At 39.2% G+C, this 26,561-nt stretch overlaps 1 protein-coding gene across 1 annotated transcript in view; it reads right to left on the minus strand.

Moving 5' to 3' along the window:
• LOC149286794 (espin-like) overlaps positions 1-25,724 on the minus strand; it is a 50,188-nt gene extending 24,464 nt beyond the window's left edge. Inside the window, 7 exon segments of the mRNA XM_089493745.1 lie at positions 7,588-7,882; positions 9,554-9,761; positions 13,145-13,276; positions 14,222-14,404; positions 14,872-15,058; positions 21,196-21,389; positions 25,431-25,724. Of these exon segments, the coding sequence (XP_089349871.1) occupies positions 7,588-7,882; positions 9,554-9,761; positions 13,145-13,276; positions 14,222-14,404; positions 14,872-15,058; positions 21,196-21,389; positions 25,431-25,724 (1,493 nt within the window).
• Positions 25,725-26,561: the final 837 nt, after the last annotated feature.

Here is a 26,561-nt window from a genome sequence, read left to right on the forward strand (position 1 = left end):
AAATACCGAGTAATTCTACGAAGTAGTTTAAGCAGCTTTTTCTGCAGGTTAATGTAACGCAATAAACACTATATCAGTGAAATATCTGAATTTACTAAAAGAGGAGATACAATTAACCCTTTAACGGGTGATACACAATATACATATATATATATATACACACGCACAGACATTATACATATATATATATATCAACACTGAGAGTGACGTAATATCTTTGACAATCTCTATTCAATTTTACCAAACATCAGTCAGATATGACAAAATAAATGTGTTTTGTCAATATAACAACGTTATGAAAGCAAACACAATAATCTGTATTATGAACAGTATTTTGGCACAAAGTTTCATTTATCCTCTACACAACATGGAAGATACAAAATGTCCAGGCTGATCTTTGTAACTGATTGTTTGATAAGCGCATTTCACATCACACAGAAATATGTCAGACATTAAACCAGTTCTGCGCTAACGGTACACAATTTAGTCTGATTAGGAATAATCCCGGAATATATCATAATGTACAGTCAGATCTCTTTCATGCAAAGTTACATAGCCGTGACAACAGAGTCTAAGTCGTATAATGTTAGGTATTGATACCAGCAATACGTTTTCTTTTAATATATGGAATTTTTAGTTAAAAGAGAATAATTTGAGAAAACGTACCTGTGTCTATGTTGGCTTTCAGTTACGAAAAAAAAAGCCTGTCTGTCTGTGTCCAGGAGAGATACCTGACACCTTAGCTGAAGCGCACCTGTGACACACAATCCAGCCTCTCACATTACATTAACTCCCCAATGAATTACCAAAAACCTCAACCTATCAGGTCGCGGTGACATCACGTCACAGGAATTACCCCGGCCAATCAGAACGGAGAGATTTTACCCCCAGACACAGCCATCACTAATGCTTTACTGCGAAAAAGGATCTCAGGTAATCATCAGCTACTGTTGGAACATAAGCTCGTCAATTACTAGAAACGGACGTGCAGCTCTGTTGGATAAAAAATGGTTAATATTCCAGGATCTAAAGTTTCAGCTTTTTACAATGTTTTATTTCTGTGATGGGCTTTAACTCCCAGCACATTCAGCCAGTCAAGAGCTAATTTGCCAGCCTTTAAAACCACGCAGTGAGATTATTCACCCTCTGTTGGCTCCAACGCTCATCATGCTCAGCAAGCCAGAATCTAATTTACCAGCCAATAACCCCCCCCCAGCTTTTGGCCATAACTATTATCGTTTAGTATTTCAGCTTCAAACTGTGCAGTTTAGGCATGGAAATAAAGAACCGTTGGCACACAGCTAAGCTGGCTGATCATGATGGGTGTTGAAGTCCTGGCAGGGGTTGTGTGCTCCTGTAATGACTATACATGAGTCGTTTGTGACCTGGTAAAGCCACATTCTTTGCGAGAACGTTGAAGAATTAATATCAGATTAATGTGTCACGGGAAGAAAAAGGAATTCTTTGTTCTTGGAAAACAACTTAGAGATTGTACATCATGACAAAACATACACACGTATACATACAAGAGCAAAGGAACATATTTAGGGGATGGGGCCCTGTACACGTGTCACATCTATGTGCAAAGAAACATACAATGAAGCTACGGAGACAACTCCAATCTACCTGGCAGAAAAAGGACTTGGGGCAGAAAAAATAAAAATAAAAATAATAATTATATATATATATGTATATATATACTATGTTTAAAATAAGAATATTGCATTGTGTTTCCTTAATATAATGTGTACTGTAATAAACATATGTTTTATGTCTCTATACGCGGTAAAGATGATACCTTTATTGTCTGACGTACTGTCTAATGGATTGCAAGCTTTTGAGACGATCTAGGTCTCTTCTTCGGGCATATTATACCCATGTCATACCTATATAATACGCCTAAAGTAGAGACCTAAAAGCTGCCTAATCTATTTAAAAACGGTAATTGGGGAGAATTAACTTAATGGGCAGGAAAAATCATGCAGATCCTGAGAAAGAAAGTTAAGATGACCAGTATATATAGGAGGAGTTTTATATATATATATAATAATAATATAATTTAAAAAAAACATATAATTCGGGGGGGAGCAAAAAGACAGATCCTAATATAATCCCACTACATGGATGATATAAATATCATGTGACAGCTCTCATAAAGCACATCGTTCAGCCGGGATAGGAAGCCTTCTCTCGCTCCCAGAGGTTGGCTATACACGAGGATCCATGGAGAGTAGAGCGGCCGATCGGGTTACAATGTAACAATACAAAGAGCGCAGGTCCGACCAGCGAACACAGAGCCTCAATTTACTCAGCTGGGGACTAATATACAAATTGGTATTAAACAGCATACTTCCTCTTTAGCAAGAAAACATTAATGTTCATCTCTTTACAAATACAAAAAGAGGAAACTTTTGTTTTTTGTCTGATCCTTAGACGAAATATAAAGGCTAAAAAAAACAAAATAAGACACCGAATTCAAAATATCAGGAGAGGAACGGATGAGATCAAAATATATAGTTTACTTTATCTGTATGAATGTTATTTTTTTTAGGGATTTTTCAAACTGCTATCCACTCCAAGGATTCAGATAATGGGTTTCCAATCATACTCATCGTGGTGATTCAAGTAGTGACGTGTAACTAGGCAGTGGCGGAGACAATGTCAGGAGAATGTTGTAGCCTCCTTGTCACTGAACCCCTCATCTGACTATAGGGGTCTCAGGCATACAGAGTTGAGTTCCAAGGATGCCCAGTCACTCTGTAACCCCTGCCCTGGTATGTAGGGGGTATGAGCAGCAGATCAGTGCTTCAATGGCACCAGTCATTCTGAAGAGATCATTTGGAGATGTTGTATCCATCATTGATGACCACTTAGGCCACTAAACCAAATTCCAGTTTCTTTCCTAGAGTAGGTGCTTGAGAGCGGACAGATTGTATCAGAAAAGGAACTCGAGTAGGTTCATGTGGCAATTGGGCAAATAACTGTTCTTGTTACCTTTTGTACAACATTCCAGGACTGTGGGTCATTGTGCCAAAATCAATGAGACAATCCACTGCTTTGGACGGGTTGGATGTCGAACTTGACACGCAAAAGGGACAGCGCATGATTGGACCGGCTCATACTAGTAATATCCAAAAGCATCGAGGTTTCACATGATTATATTTTATTAATGTCCAAAAGGGTAAATTAACTATCCTATGACCAAGTGCTAAGTATAGCGTGAAACGCATTCGCTGACGTTGGGTGATAATGTGGCATATCATGAAACGTTGGCATTTTACCATCAGGCGTTAGGGATTCCTGGCACTGGCTGCTAACTAATGATTATTGTAATACTTGGCACAAGGGACTCCACCGGCACTCAGAAACCAGCAGGACGGTACAACTGCCAACAGCATCAATAAACCTATGTTATTCGTCTTTGTCTAATGTAGGAACGTCGTTACTGTTTTTTTCCATGATAGAGACCTTTACAGAAAAACACACACAAAAGAAAATAAGGTCCCGGCACAACGGATGTGGAAATAAAAATACAAATAAATGTACACGCAAAACCCTGCTAAATCAGTCTGAAAACACTATATATGGTCTATATATTACTCCCTTTCCATGCATCTCTCTTCTTCATTATATTATTATTATAGAGGGAATGGTCTTAAAAAACAGTTTTTATACTTTGCAATCAAGAGGAGCCAAGAAACCCAACGTTCCTCTTCGCTCCGGGAACAAAGACTGGCAAAGGCGTTCTATCGTTCAAGGTTCCTGCAAGACAGAGGAGCCACAAAGACCATCGGGCGACGGTAGCAAACACAAAACGTTAACCACTGAAAGTTTTGGGTTTTATGTAGCCCATGGTGCAGTACTCCAGTTTTAGAAATACATTATTTGCCCGGCGCACAGCATTTGGTTTTCGGTCTTCTACATTTCACTTATCATTGTAGGACATGGACGGTTCCATAGATCAAAAGCTATGCATGTTGCATACAAGAGAGCCCATGGAACAATTGGTTAACTTGCTTCTCTGTATCATCTTACAATTCTTTTTTACAATAAGCCTTTTAATCTGTGACATCCAGCTACCATTCAACAGATTTATATGGATTACCCAAAAATTATGATACTATATTGATTAGAGCTGACAAGTATAAAACACCTCTGCGGGTAGCTTTCTCTGTCTTAAGCCACATTTAAAACATGTATGTGCGCACGTCAGCCTGTGTAATAATGAGTATGGACCCAGAAGGTAGGGTAGCCTTTCCTTATTCATACATGATAGAAGATAATTCATCGCTTGAGTTCTTGTTATCTTTATGTAATGTTCTGTCCTTAAGTTATTCATATTTATAATCATATTCCTGCTATATTTATGTAAATTTCTTTCATTTCCCACGATCCTTTGAGAGGCTGGGAGTAAAACACAATAGAGGAGAATTTGTTCATTAATCGTTGAGTAAAAAGTAAAGCATGATTAGGTGTAAGAATTAGGATTCAAGATAATCTAGAATGTGACGTGAAATATGTTATCTATGTTGGCGAGCCTTACAAAAATATTGCTGACTTTTCAGCTGGAAATTAATATCCGCTCATGTCTTCCTAAGTTAAACTGACAAAGTCTCACATTTCAGGGAAACTGGACTCTTGTGTATTCTTTTCCATCTGTAGCCTATAACTTAACGTGTCCTGCGTATAGACCATTGAAAGGACACAATGTTTAATATTACTGTAAACAATTTAAAAGCAACGTGAAACATTTCACAAGTATACATATTAACACAATTTTACATGAATCGATAGCGCGTGATAGGCCATTGTCTATATTTCAGGTCTTCTTCTTATACAAAATACTTTGCGGATCAAGGGACTATCTTAAATAATTTAAAGAGTTTTACGTTCTCTTATTTCTTCCTGTAAACAAACGAACAAGCATTTCATCTGAAAGCAACCCCCCTTTTTGACAAATGTACAAATTAATTGTTTCAACTAAAATTCAATATGTTACCCCCCCCCCCCGCCTACTCGGTTGGAATATGGAGCTTAATACTTGGCTCTCCCTGGGGTAGCCCAATTAAAGAGATTAAAAACTCAGCCATCACTTTTCCAGCCCACAGACTTTGTAAGAGGCACTTCTGCCAAGAGGATATAAAAGATGTATTGAATCTATTGTTCTGATGTTTACCCACCAGCTAGAGTAATGAAAAGACACGCTGGGTACCATTTATCTCAGCAAGAAAAGCTTTGTTTGATGGAGACAATACAACAGCAAAATAATTAAAGGACCGAACTGTTTTTTAAAATGTCCATTACTAATCTCAATATTCTATACCTTTAAAATAAATGTTTAAAAATACGAGGAGCTACTGGTTCTGTAAACAGGTGCCGCTCTACCAGAAGTCTACGGGCGAGTTATGCAAGTTTGGAACTCGTTGAGTTTAGAATTTCTTAATAGAACTTCATACAAATAAATGATCATCTGGTTCATTCGTTTTAGCCGCTCCCTATTATGGCTAAAAGGAACTCAAAAGTCTCAATGAATCCAGCATGTGACCAAGTCGACTTAAAACCAAGACAAGAACGCCATAATGATTACTGATTGGGCTTAATGTTAATACTGGAGGAGGATTCTCCATTCCCAGGCCCACATACACTTTTTGTCCTACTGCATTATTCCGTTTTGGTCCTAAACTTCTGCTCACCTCAATTCCACACACCAAAACAGCTGAAAAAGTTTAGGATGAGGTTCCCCAAAGAGGTCTTTGCAGAAGCACTTTCTCCCACCCTGCCCTTTACTATCTGGGGGCTTGGGTCATTCAGAGTCACTTGTCAATCTTTGGAAAGTTCTCTGTCTGTTGATGTGATTGCAGAAGACTTAAGAGTTTATGATGGTAGACCCAGACTTGCCATCTGGCGCACTGTGCCAATGGGTGGCGAGCCACTGCCCGCCATTACTCCACACACCCCTAACCTGACCTACCACTCCAGTTGCAGTTTTTGTGCTGTAGAGCGCGGCCACTGGCTGGATATGGCTGGACGCAGTCTGTTTGAGCATAAAAAAAGTAAGGCACGGTCTATCATATCCAGCCATTGGCAGCGCTTATGTCATTAGGGTCGGTGGCCGCCTTGTTATCCCCAGCCCAGTGTGGGTTAGTGATGAATATTTGATCTTTCCCATATATACAAATATGTGACACTGCCACTTTGGTACCTACATCCCTACAGCCCCCTTTTCTAGGAGCTCAGAATGTTTGTTGGGTATGAGGGTATCACAGAGTTCTACAGCCGTAAAAGAGCATAAATAACATCAAGTACATTAATAAAATACATTAACGTTTGCCCTAATGCCTTGTCCGGTTACATAAATAAATACGTGTTGGTTGCAAAGACTCATAAAAAGTATTGGGAAAAGCCATTTAGGCCATTCTTCCGACTAGACACCCAGAATCGTCTCTTCTTCAATTTTAGGAGGCATGACAAAGGAATTGTTCCATATTTCCAATTTTTATAATCAGTTATAGGAGGAGGGGTAGAGACATAATAGGACTTTAAATGTGGTTGAGTATACAGCTAAAGGGTACTAACATGACTGTTAGATTGATTAACGTAGCGCATGCTGATAGATTCCCTTTGGTATCGTCTTTAAACGGCTTAATGTTTAAACGGGTGTCCTGCGTTTGACCCCGGCTGAATTTTCCAGAGACCCATCACGGCGGCATTAAGCTAAGAACCAGATAGTAAAAGTAAGATGGATTCTGTGTCAATCGATTAATATTGATATGGGCTAAGGGGCAGTTCTACACCTTTACCCATAGAGCTATGACCATTTTATGACATCCGTGGAATATTAAACCCTATGTAGCCTTGTCATTTATTAGCCTTATTTCTTATTGTAAATCCATAGTATCCATGCTGACTGTTATGGTTTCCCTTTCCTATCTAAACATATAGATAAACTCACTGAATTGGCCGAGCGTATCTTGGTGTTCTGACATATTATGCTACTCATAATATCACAATCTATTGCTCTTGTTGTATATAACCTGAGAAAGTAAGTAGAAATCAACTCTTCCTCGTCTTCTATCTTCCAATCTCCCAACCCTTAATGTAGTTTAACACCAAAGTTCTTATCTGGTTATCGGATATCTAGTGTCCTAAAAGAACCCATGTCTTCTTGAACCCTTCTTGTCATAGATCCCCAACCTCAAAATCAGAATAAAAAAGACAGTACAGAGCCGGCAATGGGTTTGATGGAAAGGGACAAAGAGTCCTAGGGTGGTCAGATTGTTGTGGCTGTAATCAGAACTGGATGGGCTACAGAATAAAAAGAAATTCTGCACCAAGGCAGGGTATTTTGATCTGGGTAGAACATGCCATGATGTCATAATACCACCATGCAATGTGAGGTTACTGTGAGTTCATGCCACAGCTCCTCCCTTATTCCGTCCCGACAGCTCAGGACAGGATGCTATGGCCGTATGCTGGTAACAATTATAGGATAAAAAAGTTCTAATTACAAAATACAGGTAAGATTAACCAATTATATTTATTGAAATGGCTTAACTGCTCAACTTAGACAAGAGTTCGCAGGTAAACATTCATTTGCATTGACTTACCTCTTCGTTCAACATCTCATTGTCGACATGTCGGAGGTTGTTCTTTGCTTGGACGTACATTTCCGATGTATGCTGCCCCTCCGGGGGGCTTGGTGCAGGATAGCATGGAGGCGGAGGGGGTTTAGAATCCGCAATAGGAGGTGGAGGTGGTGGAAATGCCGGAGGCGGAGGAGGAGCGAGCGGACCGTCACCCTTCTTAGCGCTATTCGGTCCCACTTCTGGATTTAGCATGTCCATGTAAGTCTGCATGTCGCCAATTGCCGTTTCAGGGGGTCCTAAAAATTAAAATTGGACCACGATTAAGAAAAAAGAAGCCATCGGTATAAGTGCGTTCTCCATTGTCCACATGTACGGAAGAAGAAAAAAAAAGAAGTTCTAAGATCACTGATAAGAAGACCATTTGCATAAATATAACATTGTCTTGTACTATAAATAGAATAAAGACCTATGAACTCATGATGCAGCACAAAAAAAAAAAAAACAAGTTATAAAAAGTCTTTTATACTCGATGACAGAAAACAAAACAAAAAAAAACAGATTCCGGAGAGAAAAAAATACAGGAGCTTTCTGCGTTAAAAATAATAGCTGTGTAACCGAGATATATTTTGTTCTCGGCGTGGTGTAGTGTGGGCGTTTTTGTGTTTTCAAGGATTTGAATGCAGCCGTGTCTCGTAATCATGTAACAAACACATCATGAGTTGCAAAACTTAGTAGTATTCTAAGCTAAAGAGCTTTCTTTTTCTCATTGTTCCAAATTAATACACGTTAGTACATCATTTGTTGAATGATCTACTGCCATGCTTGCAACAATTAACACTGTAAGCACCAGTTTGTATGGCACTGCAAAGTAATTCCCAATCTTCCATCATTAAATAGATTACAAAATGACAATTCTAAACAACACGGATGGGAAGGAGAAACAAACAAAAAATTCATTATAATGAAATAAGAATATGAGCGTATTATTAACCTTTTAAGTACCAGAGGAGATAATGGCAAAGGTTTCCCATTGTCTGATTTTCAAAGCGTGCAAAACACAAAGCAATTTGCAAGTAAAATTTAAAGGGTGAAAGGTTAATCGATGATTAGTAAATAACAGCCAGTCATGGAAGGGGTTAATTCTACATAGAAGAACAAAATAACTTTCTCATTTAAAATGATACCGATAGCTTTCATTTTATTGTAAGGTCACCCCCTTGTGGGCTGAGAATATATGATTCACCTATTTTGAGATTAAAACATAAACCATACAATATTTTTTTATTTTTTTTTTGCTCATTTATGTTTTTTAAGAAGGAAAGATGACTAGGATTGCAGATTCACATTTAGTTCAATAATCTGATCTGTTTTGCCCGAATATATTTAGCAGACCACAGAGGACTATTGTATACTTGAAAACAAGTAAAGCCACTGTTAAATTAAATATGCTTTTTTTTTTCTGCCCCAGCGAGAGTTTCCTGTACCCTCTCTGTGATGTTTTGAAGTCCACTAAAAATATCTTCATCAGATTTCAAGCCTGCGTTAGGATACAGGGATATTTCTAGTAACAAAAGGAATTGAAGGTGTGGCTATTTTTTGATTATTTTGGTGGCTACGATTTAGATTTTTTACTCTACAGAAGGTATGATATGATCTAGAGGTTTTATCTTCATTGTTGGTAACCTAACTGGAAATTATGTTCGATGGGTCTTCTTCTCATTGTCTAAAGTAGTGAACTTTGTTACTTTCAGTGACTACAGAAACTCAAGTTTAGAGGTAAAAATGATGGGACACTATATTCACTTAACTCGTTTTAATGATATACAGCCGGCTAAATGACTTTGGCCATGCATGTTTGCCCAACATTAATGGTGGCTCCAACCATACATTAAAATGGTTACATTATAACTAGTGTTCTGCTAAGACTTCAAACTCTATTTTTCCACAATACTTACTTGGTCCAAGACCTGTGTGTTGGTTCAGTTTCTTGTCTCCGACACTAGATTGGCTTGAATTACATGAGTCATAGTTTGACAACGTGCTGGATGGAGAACCAATGTCGAAATGAGCTGGTTGAGTTGACATTGTATTGTTTGGAGAAGACATACCAGAATCAGGCTGCTTTAATTCCAAATCTGCAGAAGGGTCACGAGAAAGAACTCGATGTTCTACACTCTGGAACATAAAAGTTCCAAAATGATCAATTAAGAAATAACAAACAAAAAAATAATTTAATAATGTAACTAGCTTACTTTTTCCAACTGATTGTCTACCTGTTGCACTCTTTGATGCTCAGGATGGGTAATATAGGAATATATAAAGTATCTTTCAAATAAATATTTTCTTATTCATGAGCAGTCAGACCTTTGGCACCATAACAGTAAGTAAAATCAGTAAAATCAATGTTATGCTATGGAGACAGCTTTATTCCGAGGTTCCGTAAAATAACAATATATAGGTTACTATCTGGCTGTCAGCGCTTCGGAAACATCTCTATCTATGTATTGAGTTTTTCCTTGGATACTCCAGCTACCAGCTGTTATGTAAGGCCGCAGGTTTTACCTGTTTACCGAGCAACATTAGGAAAAACATAGAGTACGCATCTGTCCGACAACCTCATACAACATTAATGCATTAAAAATATCTAGTGTAAGGTGATCATTGGTCACCACGGGGTTAATGTAAGAGAGAGTGTTGGTACATGTTTCATTTTGCAGGGTATTTCTTTTAGTATTTTTTTCGATAATGTCAAGAAAATCAATAACTTAATAACTTATTACAAGGAAAACTAGCATCTTTTTTGATAAAAAAACAATGCATGGAAATAGAAGATTATTTGGCAAAATATCAAAATTACAATAAAAAAAAATACAATAGTGCATTAGTCGGTTACACAAGAAACGTAAAAAACATGAAAAGCTTCTTTTGAAAACATACCAAGTTAGCAAACATAATGGAAGAAATTATTTGTTGAAAATCAGTTTTGATATAAAAAACTCACAGCTGATTTGCCGAAACCCTTACATTGCGTGCTCCGTGTTAATATGCGGAATCCTCGTTAAAACATGCTACATGTAAGTACATGTTTATTAGCACACAGATGACTCTCCATCTTACTCCAAGCTTAAAGTACTTACATTGCCCATAGCTACAGCCAGCGCCGGAATCTTTATTATTCTTAAGCCTCCTTCAAGTGTTCGGTAACTGTGACCGTTAGGAGAAACCTTCTACTGTCTCTTACAGGAAAAATATAGAAGACAGAAGCTGAAGCACAGATGTCCCCCAGGGATACAGAAACTGTCTCACGTCTTCAGAGAGTTCCAATTGTAATAATTACTTTTGCTGTTAATGTTAACGCCAGGGCATTGCCATCTGGTTGGCAAAGTGATTTAGTAATAAATGTATATCGAAGATTCTAACGTTATACAGTAGCATAAAAGCTACGGCTGACAGATGGACATATTTTTGTGTATTTTAGCCCATTTGTGCTAAGACGCGGAGTGGCTATGGCATAGACATGGGGCTATAGTTTTCATAAAAATATATTATAAAGTAACACAGTGATTTTAACCTATGTGCGTTCCAAAACAAGGGCATATGACAGCTCGGTCTAGATTGGGTCTCATACTCAATCAGAATAAGGTTGTAGTATGACACCCTGGGAAAAAATCCTAAAAAAACACTTTTTTCATTTTGGGCTTCGAAAACAAAATAATAGTAACAGCCACGTCTCTAAAATTGGGAGATTCCAGGTTATTCATATAGTTTGGAGCTTCCCTCTTTGTGGAGTTAGGAGAAGGCGTGGAAGAAGCAGTGAGCAACTGGCGGCTCTGAGATCAAAAGAGTACCATGGAAGCGCGGCAGTCGGCTGCCATATTTAAGGGGAAATCTGAAAGGTATGGATGTTAGAGCCGGGTGAAAGATGAAAACGAGTTCCCGCTGGGGTTAGAAAAGTGGAGGGTCGAGCATGGCAAGTATGGTCTGAGGTCTGGCTGCTGCAACGCACCCAGTGAATTATTATTCCAAAATAATAATTCTTCATTAATCAGTAAAAGATGTGAAACGTTATCCAGGTCAACTCCAAAGAGAATCAGAAATAGTCATTCAGACGGTGCCCCAGAAACAGCTTGTTACTAAGACAAGCAGATTAATTTAGTTCATCTCTGAAATGTGCCTACACTTCTGACTTATGATTTATTCATCACTCAGGCGTCATTGTCAACTGCATCGAGAAAATGGGGCTGGAAAACACTGGCATTGGTAAATGTTTGGTAATGCTATTTAATGCCTGTGACACATTTCGGATAATTTAATTAGGTTAGCAGATAGAAGCACCTTAATGTGCACTGTTAAGCCCGGCCCAAAACACATTTACACAAGAGAATTAATAGAATGCCAATAAAATGAACAGAGAAATGATCAAGGCGTGAAGAAAATGCTGCCTAAAATCCATGTTATGGTAGACACCCTGGTGGCTATAAGTGGAATTGCAAGTAAAACACTAAAAGTATGAACTGGCTGGCCCATAAGCCTTAATAAAAGACAAGGCAACTCAATGTACGCATTATATATAGATACAATACTATGCATCCAAGATAGAGAAAAATACTCTTGGTTTTAGTATTTAAATCCACCACGTGGCAAAATCCAGCACAGGGATTTCAATTGTAAAAATACCTGAAAAGATCAAAACTCTTAGTGATGAACATTACCACTGATACTTGCCATCAACCCATAATATTTATCCTTTCAGTTTAATGAGGGGGTAATTGGATGTTTCAATTTATTTGCATGGTGATGAGGGCACCCTGCTTACCTTTACATACAAGAAATGAAGTGAGATAGTAACTGTACCACTAAGGGTTCTATTGAGTAAATAATTAAATCAAACTTGATTATGTGAAAAGGGGACTGTTGCTGTCACAATAAAGTTTGTTTAAATAAAGATGAACCTACGGCTTGTACTTTTTGTTAGAATAATTCTTTTGGGACATTTTTAGTTTTTAAAAGTTCAATTAATGAAAGGTGAGACTGGTGGCAGCTTGTGGCAGGACCAGCATTATTCCTGTTCCTGTTCTTATTTACACAATGAAGATCTTGGTGAAGTCATTTCTAACTACTGTCTGAATTTATAAATATTATATTTGTTCTCATCCAGTGGAACTGATTTATCGTCCCCTACAACCCAGCCTGTCTCCAGACTCATAGTTGCCCACTTGCCACAGCCCCACCTTGTCTCTCTGAGAAACTAATACTAAATCAATCTGAATTCTAATCAGAGGAACGATTAGTCTGCAGCACGTTACATTCTATATGCTAAAATATATGCTTTACAGTCTGCTTCTTGAATATATTTTGCTTTTTGTGCTTTGAAATGTGTTTTTGGTATAATTTCCTGCACTTTTTATCCAATAGTCTTATGTAACTTTAACAGCATGCCTTGCTTTGAGAGTTTGGCCAATCCAGGCAAGAATGAGTTAACCTGTACATTTAGTACAAAGGTCTATGTGTACATTATTTAATACAAAAGAGTGGGATAACAATCACAAAATCATTACCATATTTTCCACGGTCCTGAGATATTTAGCACAATGGACGTGTCCATTATATTCTGCAAGGTCCGCAGCTGTGTACCCATCAAGGTCTCTGATTCCAAGTTTAACCCCGTTAACCACAAGAATCTGGCAGCACTGTAAATATAAAGACAAAATACAGACAAACGTGCCTTGTTTAGAGTATGAACAAATCAATTAATTAATTATTTTGTGTCTTCTCTCCCTTATTCCACAATAATTATCCTCATGCATTTAATTGAATACATTAGGGAAGGACATCCGTGTCTTCCACTTTTTAGATATTATGCATTGTGATTCCTTTGGTTCATTGTGCCTATTTAAAGGCTCAAATTTACTTGGAATTTAGGTTATATATAGAATATTACATTTTTGTGCAGCTGAATCAATACATGTTTTGGTAGTTTGGGTAAAACAGATACAGTGAGGGAGTTACAATTCAAAGATACTAATAACTTGAGTAGTTATGGGTTAACGTGACTGGTCAGACTCATCTGAAGCTTCGTGTCTTGATAAGCTAACACTCGCAAAAGGACATGTATATTCACTAATATGTGAGTTGTTTACAGGGGCACTCAGCTTCAGATTTTGTGAGTTTCAGGCGAGGGCATGGAATTACAATGACTATTCACATGCCCTAGTCTGATGCTTGCAAAATGAATTTCCCCAACACACAAAAAAGTCAAACAGGGGCCCACAGGACCCACCATCAATCAGTAGGGCTGACAATTGCCCACCCCATGTGTGGTGGGGCAGATAATTAATGAAATTAACGTTTGGGGGAAAATGTTGCCCAAATATACCAACTATGCCCTACTTAGGGGGATGAGGGGTAAAAATAGAAACAATTATGCACTCCTCAGTAAAAATAGAAAAGCACATTAGGATTTCAACATAAAAGTTTATAAGTCCCATGCAGGGACTGAAACATCAGGTTTCTCTGGTGATCTTGTTAAATTCTGGTGTACTCTTTTACATGCAGCTGTTAAATCCTCCACATTGCTCTAGCAATATTTTAGGGAAAACTTATATCTGTAAAGAAAATATACAAATGAATAGGACCTCTAGCTCTCCATTCTCAGCAGCATCGTGTAGAGGGGTTCCTCCAAAGTTATCAGTGCTCATGTCACCCCCATGGAGAAGGAGCCAGCTCAGGACCTTGGCATGGCCTCTGCTAGCAGCAAAATGCATGGCGGTTGCTCCATCAGCATCTTGATCAGAGAGACTGATGTCTGTAAAACTCATCTGAATGTCACAAGAAAAGAAAGATTTCACTATTATGTTAAATACTTGAAATATGAAAACTCCACTATATAACATCTTTAGGTGATGAAGATACAAATGTTCTTTTTATATTATATGGCTGCTGGGTTGTATATCGCCACCTCCTGTTTAAATGTGGAACAGCTTTGACTATATATGTATATGTAATATTTACACCAGCATCACAGATTTATTTCATAGAAAATTGTCACAACAGAGCTTCCCTGTTTCCGTGTCTTCATAATATTTAAGTATATATAGTTGAAATTATATCCTAAAATCTATGTGATGCAGAGATAATGTGGCATTTTGCCTGGACAATTAGGAATGATATTTTTTTGTGAAGAAATGAAAAATAGAAAATAAAATGGATAAAGTAATCTGCAAAACAGGAAAAAAAATTCCCCTTGAGTAAATTACACCCTTTATTGGCTCTAGTAGGTACTTACCAACCAAACAATGACTGTGGTGTGGCCCATCTGGGCAGCCGCATGCAGAGGGGTCATTCCATCAGTGGCTCTTATGTGTGGGTCAGCTCCACAGTCCTTGACAAGATACTGGATAACTTCCAAATGTCCCTCTTGACAGGCTAGATAGAGGGGAGTGGCACCGTTCTTCGTCTGAGAATTGATAGCACTGGGAAGGAATAAACAAGCGATTATCCCCGTGGATACAGAATATTCATTTATTATATAGTATAATACATTTATTATATAATATTCATTTAAACACGCAGACTGATACAGACTACAACCATGGAAATCTGACCAAACCTATCCAGTGCAGTATAGACGTATCACTCACTTAAGTGAGTGCATGTAAAACCTAGAGAGTTGTGTAAAGATAGAAAAAAGATTAAAATATTCTGTGAATGCAATAAATGTTTATGAGTCAGATGAGAAAAGTCATCACTTTAATATAGCCGAGAAACTGCACTGCCTATTCCTGCCATTAGATGGCGCTGTGTTACACAATTCAGACTGAACCCTTCGCTTCCCATAAAGGCTAAAACCAATTATGCAATCAGTTTAGCCGGTTAATTTAGCTCGATAGGGGCTAGAATGTTCTTTCTGTAATGAGTGTTCAACTCAATTAACTTCCTCTGTTTGTTTTTCTACGTTCAGAATGCTGGACATCTCAATGCTTTATTAAAAATAAGTAAACAAATACAGCAACTTTGTACGCAACCCAAAAATCTCCCACAAAATTAAACCTAACTCAGGTGCACACCTCGGCCAGGTATCATAAATCAGAAAAGAGCGCACCAGGAATTATATAGAATTAAAAAAATTTTATATACAGGGCCAGCTTTAACATGGGGCAAAAAGGGAGCTGCCCCAGGCCCAGGCTTGCCCCTGTGGCCTAGGCCTAGGCTGACCAAGACTAGGACGGGTCCAGGAGGTGGCCGCCCTGCCAGCGTGTTACTGTTCAAAGGGCCAGTTACAAGGGAGCCTCCATAGACTTCATGAAAAGGAGCTGCTTGTCTTTAAAAGGCAGAGCGCTGGGATATGACGTCACATCCCGGCGCCCTGTAGCGAAGGTGGCAGCTGCGGAGAGGGTGGCTGGGGCCACTGCTTTAGGTCAGGCCTAGGGCAGAAGCAAAGATAAATGCAACACGGCCTAGTGCTTTCTTCACCTTCAACAGACCGCGGAGGAGTTAGTTGATATGTCTCTCCTGGTAGTTGGAAAATCATCCAACTACACTTACATACTATTGGGATGGACGGGCATCGGGGTAGCTTGCCCCAGGCACCTTTATGTTTAAAGACATACCTATAATTACAGTAAATGCATGGCTAGATACAACCTCTGCGTTCCAATCCCTTAGAGGACTTTATCTTCCACGCACTTTCCGTTTCAAGAATGAACCCCTTTGAGTGCTGGAGAGGACATGTCGTGAAACCCCTATGACGTTTGTGAAGGGTCAGCCACCTAAAAGTTACATTTGCTAGATATATTTTTTATTGAATTCTGAAATTGCACTTTTAAAAATTTGGTTTTAATTGTTACCAGAAAAACATACAAGAGAGCCATCTTACAAAGGAATTGTTTTTAAACACCTCTTTTTATTTCCTAGCCGTATAAAATATTGCCTAAATACAATGCGCTGATTCCGCTAATCAAATTGTAAGCGTTAATTATCATGGTGGAGGTTCTTGTTCAAGATAAACTATATCTAATGTTTTCACATTACTGAGACACACTAATAAGAGCCACCAAACAGATTTATTGTTGATTGAGCAGGCTGTGATTAGTAGGGCTGTATATCTTCCAGACAGATGCCATAAAAATCCAGATGAATGGCTGGCACACAAATTCCAGCTTTTCTTCTCTTGATGACAAATTGTACCATTCCTGCTTTTTTCATACAAATGAGCAAACATTCAGTTCCGCGTTAATCATTTGCAATCAAATTACCTGACATATTCCCCATACCAGGAGTTGATGCAGATAACATTTCTAATTAACGCAAACCTGTCAGCTTCACATTAATCAGCAGAGCGTTCAAAATAGCCTATATTGTTTTTAAAAATGCAAATATTTACGATCTCTCCCAAAAATACGATGTATTCCATAATGCACTTGACCTTCTTCTTCCTTGGCAGCTTGCTTTAAAGCTCAGTAACCTTTTTTTGTAATGTTTTCATGGCCCAAGACTAGATCTGTACAGACTCTTCAGAGGTCTCTGTGATCAGACAAGCTGGGCTGCAGTACCCTGCTTCTTGATCACAGACAGGTAAATCAGAGAGAGAGGGATGGAACAGACTTTCTCCCACATCAAACAATTACTTTATGCTCTGGCCCTATAGTGTAAAATAGCCTGGGGGCTTAAGGGTTAATTGACATAGAAAATTGGAAGTGGTGCAGACTGATTTACAACCAGTATTATTTTAAAGGCATGTTTCTTTTTTAGGAAGCCTATATTTTTGTAACAATGTTGCTGTTTTTGTAAACACGGCCAACCCCTATATGCACGTTGCTTGCAGCTTCGTGTGAATGAATGAGGCTTTAAATATTGCGAGCTGCAGATGAGGTCATGCAAGTCTGGTTTTATCAGTTGAAAATGAGGATCGTTGGGATGAAATTGAATTTGCTTGAGCACACTGGATGCCAGAAATACTTTTAAGAAATATTTTCTGCCTATTTTTTTTTATATTTTACTCCCTTCATCCCAAAGGACAGGTGACAAAAGGAGCCCTGCAACTGTCTAAAGGGATTGTGGGATTTTGACCCCAACATCCAACTTGGCAACTCCTCACAGCTATTATTTATTACACCACCACCCACTGCATAAAGCATGAGAGGAGTAATTTACAGGGGACCCCAATTTTGGTGTTTTTCATTATTTTTACTTCAATACAACATATTTTTCTGCTGTTGGAGGACGAGACCCAGCAAACAATCTGAACTCCTTGAAACAATCACCATCGGGGAGATAAGAGGCATATTCTTTGGGCCCCGAAGAGAGACACTTGGGAGATATGGCCTCAGCATAGGATAATTCTGTTTTCTGATAAAATGTAGTGCCAAAGCATCAGCGTAGGGCTGCCATGGGGGCCAATATCTCCCTGCTTTGCTTTGACTTTGGGCCACTGCCAGGTGCCTTTTCTATGTGTTTTATTTGCAGTTACACATATAGCCACTAGCATGTTGAGAGAAATACTGGCTTTATCACCCTAACTTTATCCTTTCTTGGATCCCTTTAATCAATTTTGTGCAATGTTACCCTTGCTAAAGTTAGCCAAGGGTTTCTGGAGGCCATAGTATTGTGCCTCTAGCTTCTGCTTGACCCGTGGTGTCCCTCCTGTCATCCAAAGGAGGAAACTGGGACACACACAGCAGAAATGCCAGCGCTTCATTCATGTGTATTGGTTTCTTCGTATTAATTTACTACAGGTCAGCCTCCGTGTGTTACCATGGAGACTACAAACAATGCCGTCTGGAAAACAACCGTGTGTTACCATTGACTGTCACTACCTAAGCTGATTAAGAATTAACAAGAAAAGCCTGCCGACTATGCAGACTGAACATACAGTATGGAAGCTATCAAGTTTAACGTGCATTTACTGCCATATGGTGACAAAGACATAAGGCTCAATTGAGATAAATGACATCGTAGGTACGCCTCATTACAACAAAATTAAACATTCAGTGCTAGCGGCGCCCGGTGCCTTCGATTTAAAAACTACGTCAGGAGAGATGTATCAAGACACAGCTTCTACCGATAAACATTACGGTCTCGGGATTTCACCTCTATGAGAAGCTGCCTTTCAAGGAACCGGCCACCCAAAACTCAATAAAGCCAAATAAGCCAACAAATCTGATACAGTTTCCTCTACTTATTATACGACATCTGATCTTGTTTACCGGGCAATCACAACTCACCAACATTTAAGGGCCAAGTGGTTTGCTTCAATTAATATATTGTGAACAAGTCTGCTTTGGACCTTTTTTTGTTAAAGAAACTGAATAAATCAAACGAACCTCATGGATCTAAATCTTATAAAAGACATTGAAGAAATGCCTCGGAAATGACATCAAGCCAGCTTACCGCAAAAGCTGTGAGGTCATGTCTTACAAATGTCTTTCCTTTTTATCATCCTATTAGTAAGAAATAAAAGATTTTGATCTGTGGGCTCCCACGTAGGGTAACATATAACTTTATACTCTACAGTGATCTCTTCATTGAGAAAATGACAGCTTCATTAAACCTGGGAGCCATCCTAGATGGGTCATTGGACTGCGCCAACCCTTCCCAGAAATAATTGATTCAGAAAGTAAAATATTGAGTCTTTCATCATTTTCTTTTGGGAATACTTCCATGGCAGGTGATTCAAAGGCAGGTACTGATAGGTCATTGCCAGAGAAACTGAAAAAAAGCCTTGTGAATGTGTGATTAACTTTTTAGAGGGAAGAATACAATGATAGATCTGATAAGGGTTATTTGCTAACTCACTAAGTAATAAATAGAAGATATTTATAATCTAAAAATATACATATTTTAAAAAATATATTTTTTAACCTTGCTTTTTGTAGCCTAATGGAAGGGAAAAGGACACGATGATACCGTAACCCAGGAGAGAGGAAAAAGAAATGGAAAAACGCAGGTATAATTAGAAATTATTTGAGCCAAAAATACATAGCTGGTAATTCACACGCATATCAACATAAAATAAAATGATACATTGGCCTATTGAGTTCTTAATTGTAGGTGACATCTAATGAAGATGGAATTTCAAGAGTTTGTAATAGAAACTATCAACAGCCTCCGAAAGCATTGTGAAGAGTGAGATCTCACCCGCGGCTGAATAATTCATGCGATTCCTTAACTAAAAGGGCAGATGACTGGTGCAAAGCACAGGGAAACAGACACCTGAATGCCCAACCGACACAGGGGTGCGCAGGAGACGGATGTGAACAAGAAAACATTTTGTACTCCTCGAGTCCTGAATATGTAAATTTTGTTAAGAAAAAAAAAAGCTTCATTTTAAATTAAACACAAAAATGCAGCAGAACTACGGATAAGAAATAAACTTGTGTGTTATACTGAAATGTAAAATAGGTTTTGGTTTAGTAGTTTGGTTTATTTACTAAAGTGGACGTTTCCAGGTAAGTTTGCAGGAGAGTTGCAGTTTCTCCCAGTGAGTGCCACATTCAAGAAGCATTTGATTGTCCCTGTACAATGCATTTTTAAATCACAGAGAACTTTTAGAAGGTCAACACTGAGGTTGGTTACTCCTATTGTATGCCATAAACATTGTCGGACAAGTGGAACTGCCACCTCTAAAATAAGGCTGACAAAGGCTTTATTTAATCTGGAAGCCCTCAAAGCAGAGATGCACATCCCAACCTTTTGATATCCATAAACACGGTCAGACATTTAAATGGAACTGCCACCTCTATAAAATAAGGCTGACAAGGGCTTTATTTAACTTAGAAGCCTTCAAAGATGAGATGGACTTACAACCCTCGTGTAATGACGGGCCAACTCCAGTGAGCTTCTCGTGGAAGATGGTAAAGTTCACAATATGTAGTGATAGACACAGATACAGATGTTCCTCACTCCACAGATACATTGCAAGCTTTGCTCTCTAGCGTTCTGGCTGGAGAAGACTCATCAGACTCATAGAGGTTTTTCCTCTGTAATGGTGCAAGAGAGCTAAGATGCCCTCAAAAGGGGATACACCAAAGGACAGGCTATTAAGCTACTGTCTGCACTCGGTGAGTTAATCTCAAATCTTATTACAGTATTTCGCCCTTTGGGGATCTCTTAGGGCCCACTCCAAGTTGAATGGTGGGCCCAATTGATGAGGGTAAAATAAGGCTGAAGTGTACATTTGGGGTTGCGGGTTCCCTTGTGCAGAGGGAATTAGCCTTGGATTTCAGTTCTGGATTGCACTTTTCACAGGATCTGATGGAGATAGCACAAAAGAGCTAATATTTGAGACGCTCCTGATCGGGGGTGGCTATTAACCGGCTGTCCATCTTCGGTGAATACATTTTAAATCTGGTTTATATGGTAAACATCTCTTCTCTACCTGATGGATTCTGCCTTATTCCTGATCTTAGGTGAGTTCAGTTATCCAATAGTGGTATAATCTTTAACAAATTTGTATTAATTGTCCCTGCACTGATTGTGGGGTAGCCAAAACCAGGTGGCTACATGCCACCTTTACCAGAGCATATTGAGACATGCAGCATGATAATTTGAGACATGCAACATCATAAACTATGAACGAAAGCCAGCACATTCAATAGAAACATATTCTTACTTTGGACAGTACTCTAAGAGATGCTGCAAAGCAGTGAGATCTCCTTTGGCCGCGGCGTAGTGCACAGGCAGTGCTCCCGTATCTGTAGCTACCATAGCATCGTTGGTTCCAAAACGCAATAACCAACCAATTATTTCATGGTGGCCAAACCTGGCTGCTAAATGCAGAATAGTGGCACCCGAATTGTCTTTGTCCTGTAAAACAAATGGGAAGAAAAGAGGGATAAATGAAAGCAAATTCTTTAATAAAACATCGCTTAACTGCAGGGTTTCATAACTCAACATAAAAAAGAAAAATCGACTATAAGAATATAATTACTTGTTGCCAATGGAAAAGACTACCTTACCCAAATTTACTTAAAATATGGCGTAATTATTGATTAGCTTTCTCTCTTTTGTTGTTTGTTCATTCACCAAAATTCAAGCCGTCACAAAGTTACAAAAGTTACAACCCTGGTACCACTGATGACAGAATCTATGCATGGATTACAACCGTCTACTTGGGCTTGTTGGATTTAATTGTGATCTTCACTGATGGATCATATCGATGCATTATATGCCATGAATATGAATATGAATATTTATATGAATATAAATCTGAGTAAATTAAACATAAAACATTAAATCTACAACAGATAGATCTTTAAGCTTAATCGTCAAAGCCGCATTCAGTTATGGTCGTACTCCAGTTTCCCTTTAGATCGCATATAAATGGCACACGCTGTGTTACCTTCACAAGTCATAAGTTTGTGCTCTTCCAGCAGAACGACCCTAATTGTGCCAAGCTGTCCTGTCCCGCTAATCCCTCGTCTGTCTCCCTCACCATTTTGTGTCCAACAAATCACCTGTAATACTTTCTAAGCCATAAGAGCATCACATGCTTTCACCTTCCATTTATTGTGGAAGCTGCTTAACTCATCGTTTGCATTAATTGTTCTGTCTGAATGTCGTTTGGCGTTGCGGGATTGTCTGCGCTTTATATGCCGTCCCATCATATTATAGCTAAATTACACTTTACAAAAAGGTGATATAGTCTGGTATTTCTGAGTAAATATAATAGTGGCCTTAAGGCTTCACAGCCAACAAAGAAGGTCCAATCTGCGCACGTTTTACATTTGTTTTTAGAGAGGTACCCTGTTAAGAACACAGATTAGGATGTCTACATGCCTTGGATGGTCCCTAAATCAACTGAGTTGTCCCATATCCTGGGCTACCATGTTTCAGAATGAAGTAAAGGTAGCACATGCTGTATTTTGCAACCTGTATCTACAACCAGCAAAGAGAAGGGCAGACAGAGTAATTTACACATCAGTGAAGATAACATTGCGTGGTGAGGAATGGGAGCATTATCCATTTGGGTTCTTCCTCTCCATTTCCACAATGTTCTATAAAGAGTGAAGGTTTTAACCATCATTGACAACCAAAGGTCACACATCATAGAGATCGCACTCCCACCTTACCATGCAGGAAGGAATATTTTGTTCTCTAGTAATCAGCGCTATATCAACTACTAGATACGAGAGCAAATTCTACAAGAGCAAAGCAAGCCTTGAGAGTTCAAGAGACATGTAAATAAGGACACCAGATTTGTGATTCTTTGGTTAATAACCTTCTGTTGGTCAGAGTGTTTCACGTACATACATTTTCTTCGTTGAGAGAAAGGACATTCATGACACATGTAGGTAAATCTGCCTGCCCTGTGCTGAGCTCAAGGTGATGTACAAAGTACATACTGTATATAACTCCTGTAACATTGCGTTAGGAGTCAAAACATAACATACCTTATATCTTATACTATTATCTCATGTCCACCTAACATTCTTAACGTTCACTAGAAGCAATGCACATTTTCAATTCAGACCAGGATTATCAATATCTCCATATTGACATAATTATATTTTATTTTGTTGGCTGCACTCTGTAAGTGTAATTCATCTTTCGGTTGGTGGCATTGAGATTTTGACCTAAACCATATTTGTTAATTCATGTTTTATGTGCTTCAACTTTCAGTTTGCTTATTAGATTAGAAGGGCCCTGAGTGCTATTAGTTTTCTTATCAATTTAAGCATGTGAGGTTAATAGAGCCTCTGTACAATATGCTCTGATGGATCAGACTGTGGGGTTCTTAGACTTACTTGGGCTCCAAGACCTCCAAGTATCGATAGCACCTTCCATGAACTGGGGCTAGTACAATACTTTGTCACATGTCACTTTGCACACTTTTTTGGTTGTTTTGTTCATGTGTTAGCATTTTTGATATACGGCCACTTTTTGTTATTTCACTGGAAACGCCACAGTTGAGCTGGGTTTCTGGGCTGGGCTGTACCTATTCGACCACCACCACTCCTTGAAGACTTCAGTGGGTCCTCTATTTGAGGGGACCCTAGAAGATTCAACCCTCCTTAGGCTTCGGCATGGGAGGGTAATGAAGGGGCCAGATACTTTTCTTGGGTATAAGGAGAAGCAGTACCTTGGGCTTCTAGGGAAGTTAACAAAAAATGCACACTGAGATGCCAAATTTGTTCCAAGCTTTTTAGCTCACAGATGAGGGTGGTGTGTTAGGACTTTCAGGCCATCACAACGCCCCATTGGTTCTGGGCTTGTTCACCCCTAGAGGAAGGCCAGTAAAGCTGTGGTGTGCCAGGGAAGATCAAAGCCTCTCACTAGCCTTCCAGGCAATGATGGGTGGAAATGTTTTGTGCTCCACAAGCACTACCCACAAGGCGACTAAAGGGGAGTCCGGATAGCACATCAACCTGCCTAAGAGATTTTCTAGGAATTAACCTCTTTATCGCTGAAAGCTCCAGAGGTCCAAAGTCATCCAGAGTATGTTGTTGTTTCAGTCCTATAGTTTAACACAAGCAAAATATCCCATTTCACAGTGACATCCACATCTAGCTGCAGAAACAAACATGCACCTTACTAACGACCTAGAGGGGACGTTAATTAATTCATTATAGAGACAGTTCCAGGGCTCCATATTCTGTTTCCACCAACGTCTTCTCTTGAAGAGAAAGAACCTGTGTTGGTGTCCCTGTGTGTAATTTACCAGGTATTCCTATATTAATCTAGTTCTTATTATGCAAGCCAATGTTTTTGTAGAATATTATTTGAAGTTGTGGCAAGATTTACCCATTAACCATGATCTAACTTGGAATGTTGGAAGTTGCCTTCAATGCACGCTTAACACAGATCTTTAAACTTTCTGGGCCAGAAGTGGCACTTAAAGGGTTAAAGGTAGGTGATTTAAAGTGGTGCCTAACCATGTTACCTTCCTTTGAACATGTAGGCAAATACAGTATGTTATTGAAAAGGTTAATGCTGATAATGACAAAAAAGGTAAGTAAATTTGCTTTTTTTCCACAAAAATGTATATTATACGGCAAGGTGGTCAGAAATTAACATCAGGAAATATACTTTATTATCGACAGTAAAGATAAAATATACAATCCTGTACACATCAGCAATCCATTGCTCAGTGCAATTTTACAGAAAGAGTTAAATCCCGTATTGATCTGTAAAAGTTACAGAAACGGAGCTAACATACACACTGACAATATTTACACCACTAACAAAAATCTGATTAACACATGCAATGCCAGGAAGTACCCAGGGTCTCGTATTAATGATGCAAACATTAACCCCCGCAATACCAGGGCACATACACACAGCAGTCATAGTGGTATGACTCCTTTACTTCCTTCAGTGCATAGAGACTAAAGTGTTAATGATGTAATAAAAAAGTTAACCCATGCATTGCCAGTGTACATATAGACCACAGTAATAATGGCGCAAAGAACCAACCTAGTACTTTAAGAGATTGGTTAACCCGTGCATTGCCATTCAACATTAAGACCTCAGTGCTCCAAAAGATCATGCTTAACCCTTACACTGCCAGTATGACAATTCAAATACTGTCTGCATACCTTCGATCAGTATGCAGACACAACTAGTTTCAATCAAGTTTAACTCCTGTACTGCCAAAATATATAAGTAAAAATAAGAGTTCCTTTTAACACCAAAACTGCCAGAAGGTACACAGGCTACAAGACTAATGCTATAGGCAGAAAGCTGTTCTTATTAACCACGACATTGCCAGAAGACATAGAGATATCAATAGCAGAAATTCCGACGGGTTCACAATGGTAGTTTTGCCCTGTTAGATTATAACCACACTGAGCTGGATCCAGACACCAGTTAACCCTTATGTGCCCAGGCTCCCAGGTCAGTACTAACCTCGAAGTCGCAGCCTCCCTGGGTCAGGAGCCACTGCAGGCAGGCTAGGTTACCGGTGGCTGCGGCGTCATGGGCCGGGGTAGCTCCATTTCTAGCGCGACAATTGCCTTCTAATAGCGCTTCATCCACTAAATAGCGCATACAGCTGAGTTTGCCTGACCGCGCCGCATGGTGGACCGCAGAGGCGCCCATCGGATCCCTCAAGCCGGGATCCAGCAGATCCTCTGTGCGCAGGCTTCTCAGGGTGTCCAGATCCCCTTGCCTGGCAGCCTGCAGGATCCTGTCCAGGGTCATTGTGGATGAAGAACTTCTAACCAAGAGGTAACCTGTCAACAGGCAGCCCAGGCCATGGATCCACAAGGTCCACTGTCCTTTTTTCTTCTTCTTCTCCTCACTATCATGAGAGGACTCCTGGCCACCCTGCCCTGGGCACCCACCACATCTCAGGAAGCTTCAGTCCAGCTGGTACAACAATGCCTCAGGAGTCACACAAACGCGCTGGGAATCCTACAAATGAGTTCCTTCAAAATGACAGATGGATTTATCTTAAAAAAACTAATACATAACTGATCTTGAATTGTTTTACAGCATAGTTCAGAGTACTGTAAAGAAGCAAGTGTGAAGAGGAGGTCTTCTGATGAGGGGTTAGGTTTCTCCAGCTTGTCCTCTGCCCTTGAGTCTCAAAAAAACCAGCTGACAAAGTTAGACCAGTTCCTCCAAAAGGTGTAGGGATATCATTGTTATTTTGGCACTTTACTTCCTGTCCTGGGTGGGATTATCCTTTCTTCCAGACCCCAAATATCCTTTGCAGAACATGAACCCCTTGGTTATATGTGGTGTTTCTGCTGGTCTCCAGGCTCCTAACACTCCTCCTACTTTCTTTGTGGCTGAACAGGAGAAGGCTGGCTAGATTGGTTTAGCTTCCCTAATCCATCCTACAAGAATTCTTATCCACCTGCTGTTGCTGTCAGACAGTTTCCCATCAAGATCAGTTTAAGATAGCTGGTTCCCACTAAATCTATAAGACAGGCCATACAGAAGAACTAAAGACAAGCAAATAAATTATCTCATTATATATATTTCACTTAGAAATGTATAGAATCTCAAAACAATGAATTACTATGTATCTGC

This window comes from Sceloporus occidentalis, unplaced genomic scaffold (genome assembly GCF_023333645.1).
Source record: "Sceloporus occidentalis isolate IW3139 unplaced genomic scaffold, rSceOcc1.0.p SCAF_66, whole genome shotgun sequence".
In the NCBI taxonomy this organism is placed as follows: Eukaryota; Metazoa; Chordata; class Lepidosauria; order Squamata; family Phrynosomatidae; genus Sceloporus; species Sceloporus occidentalis.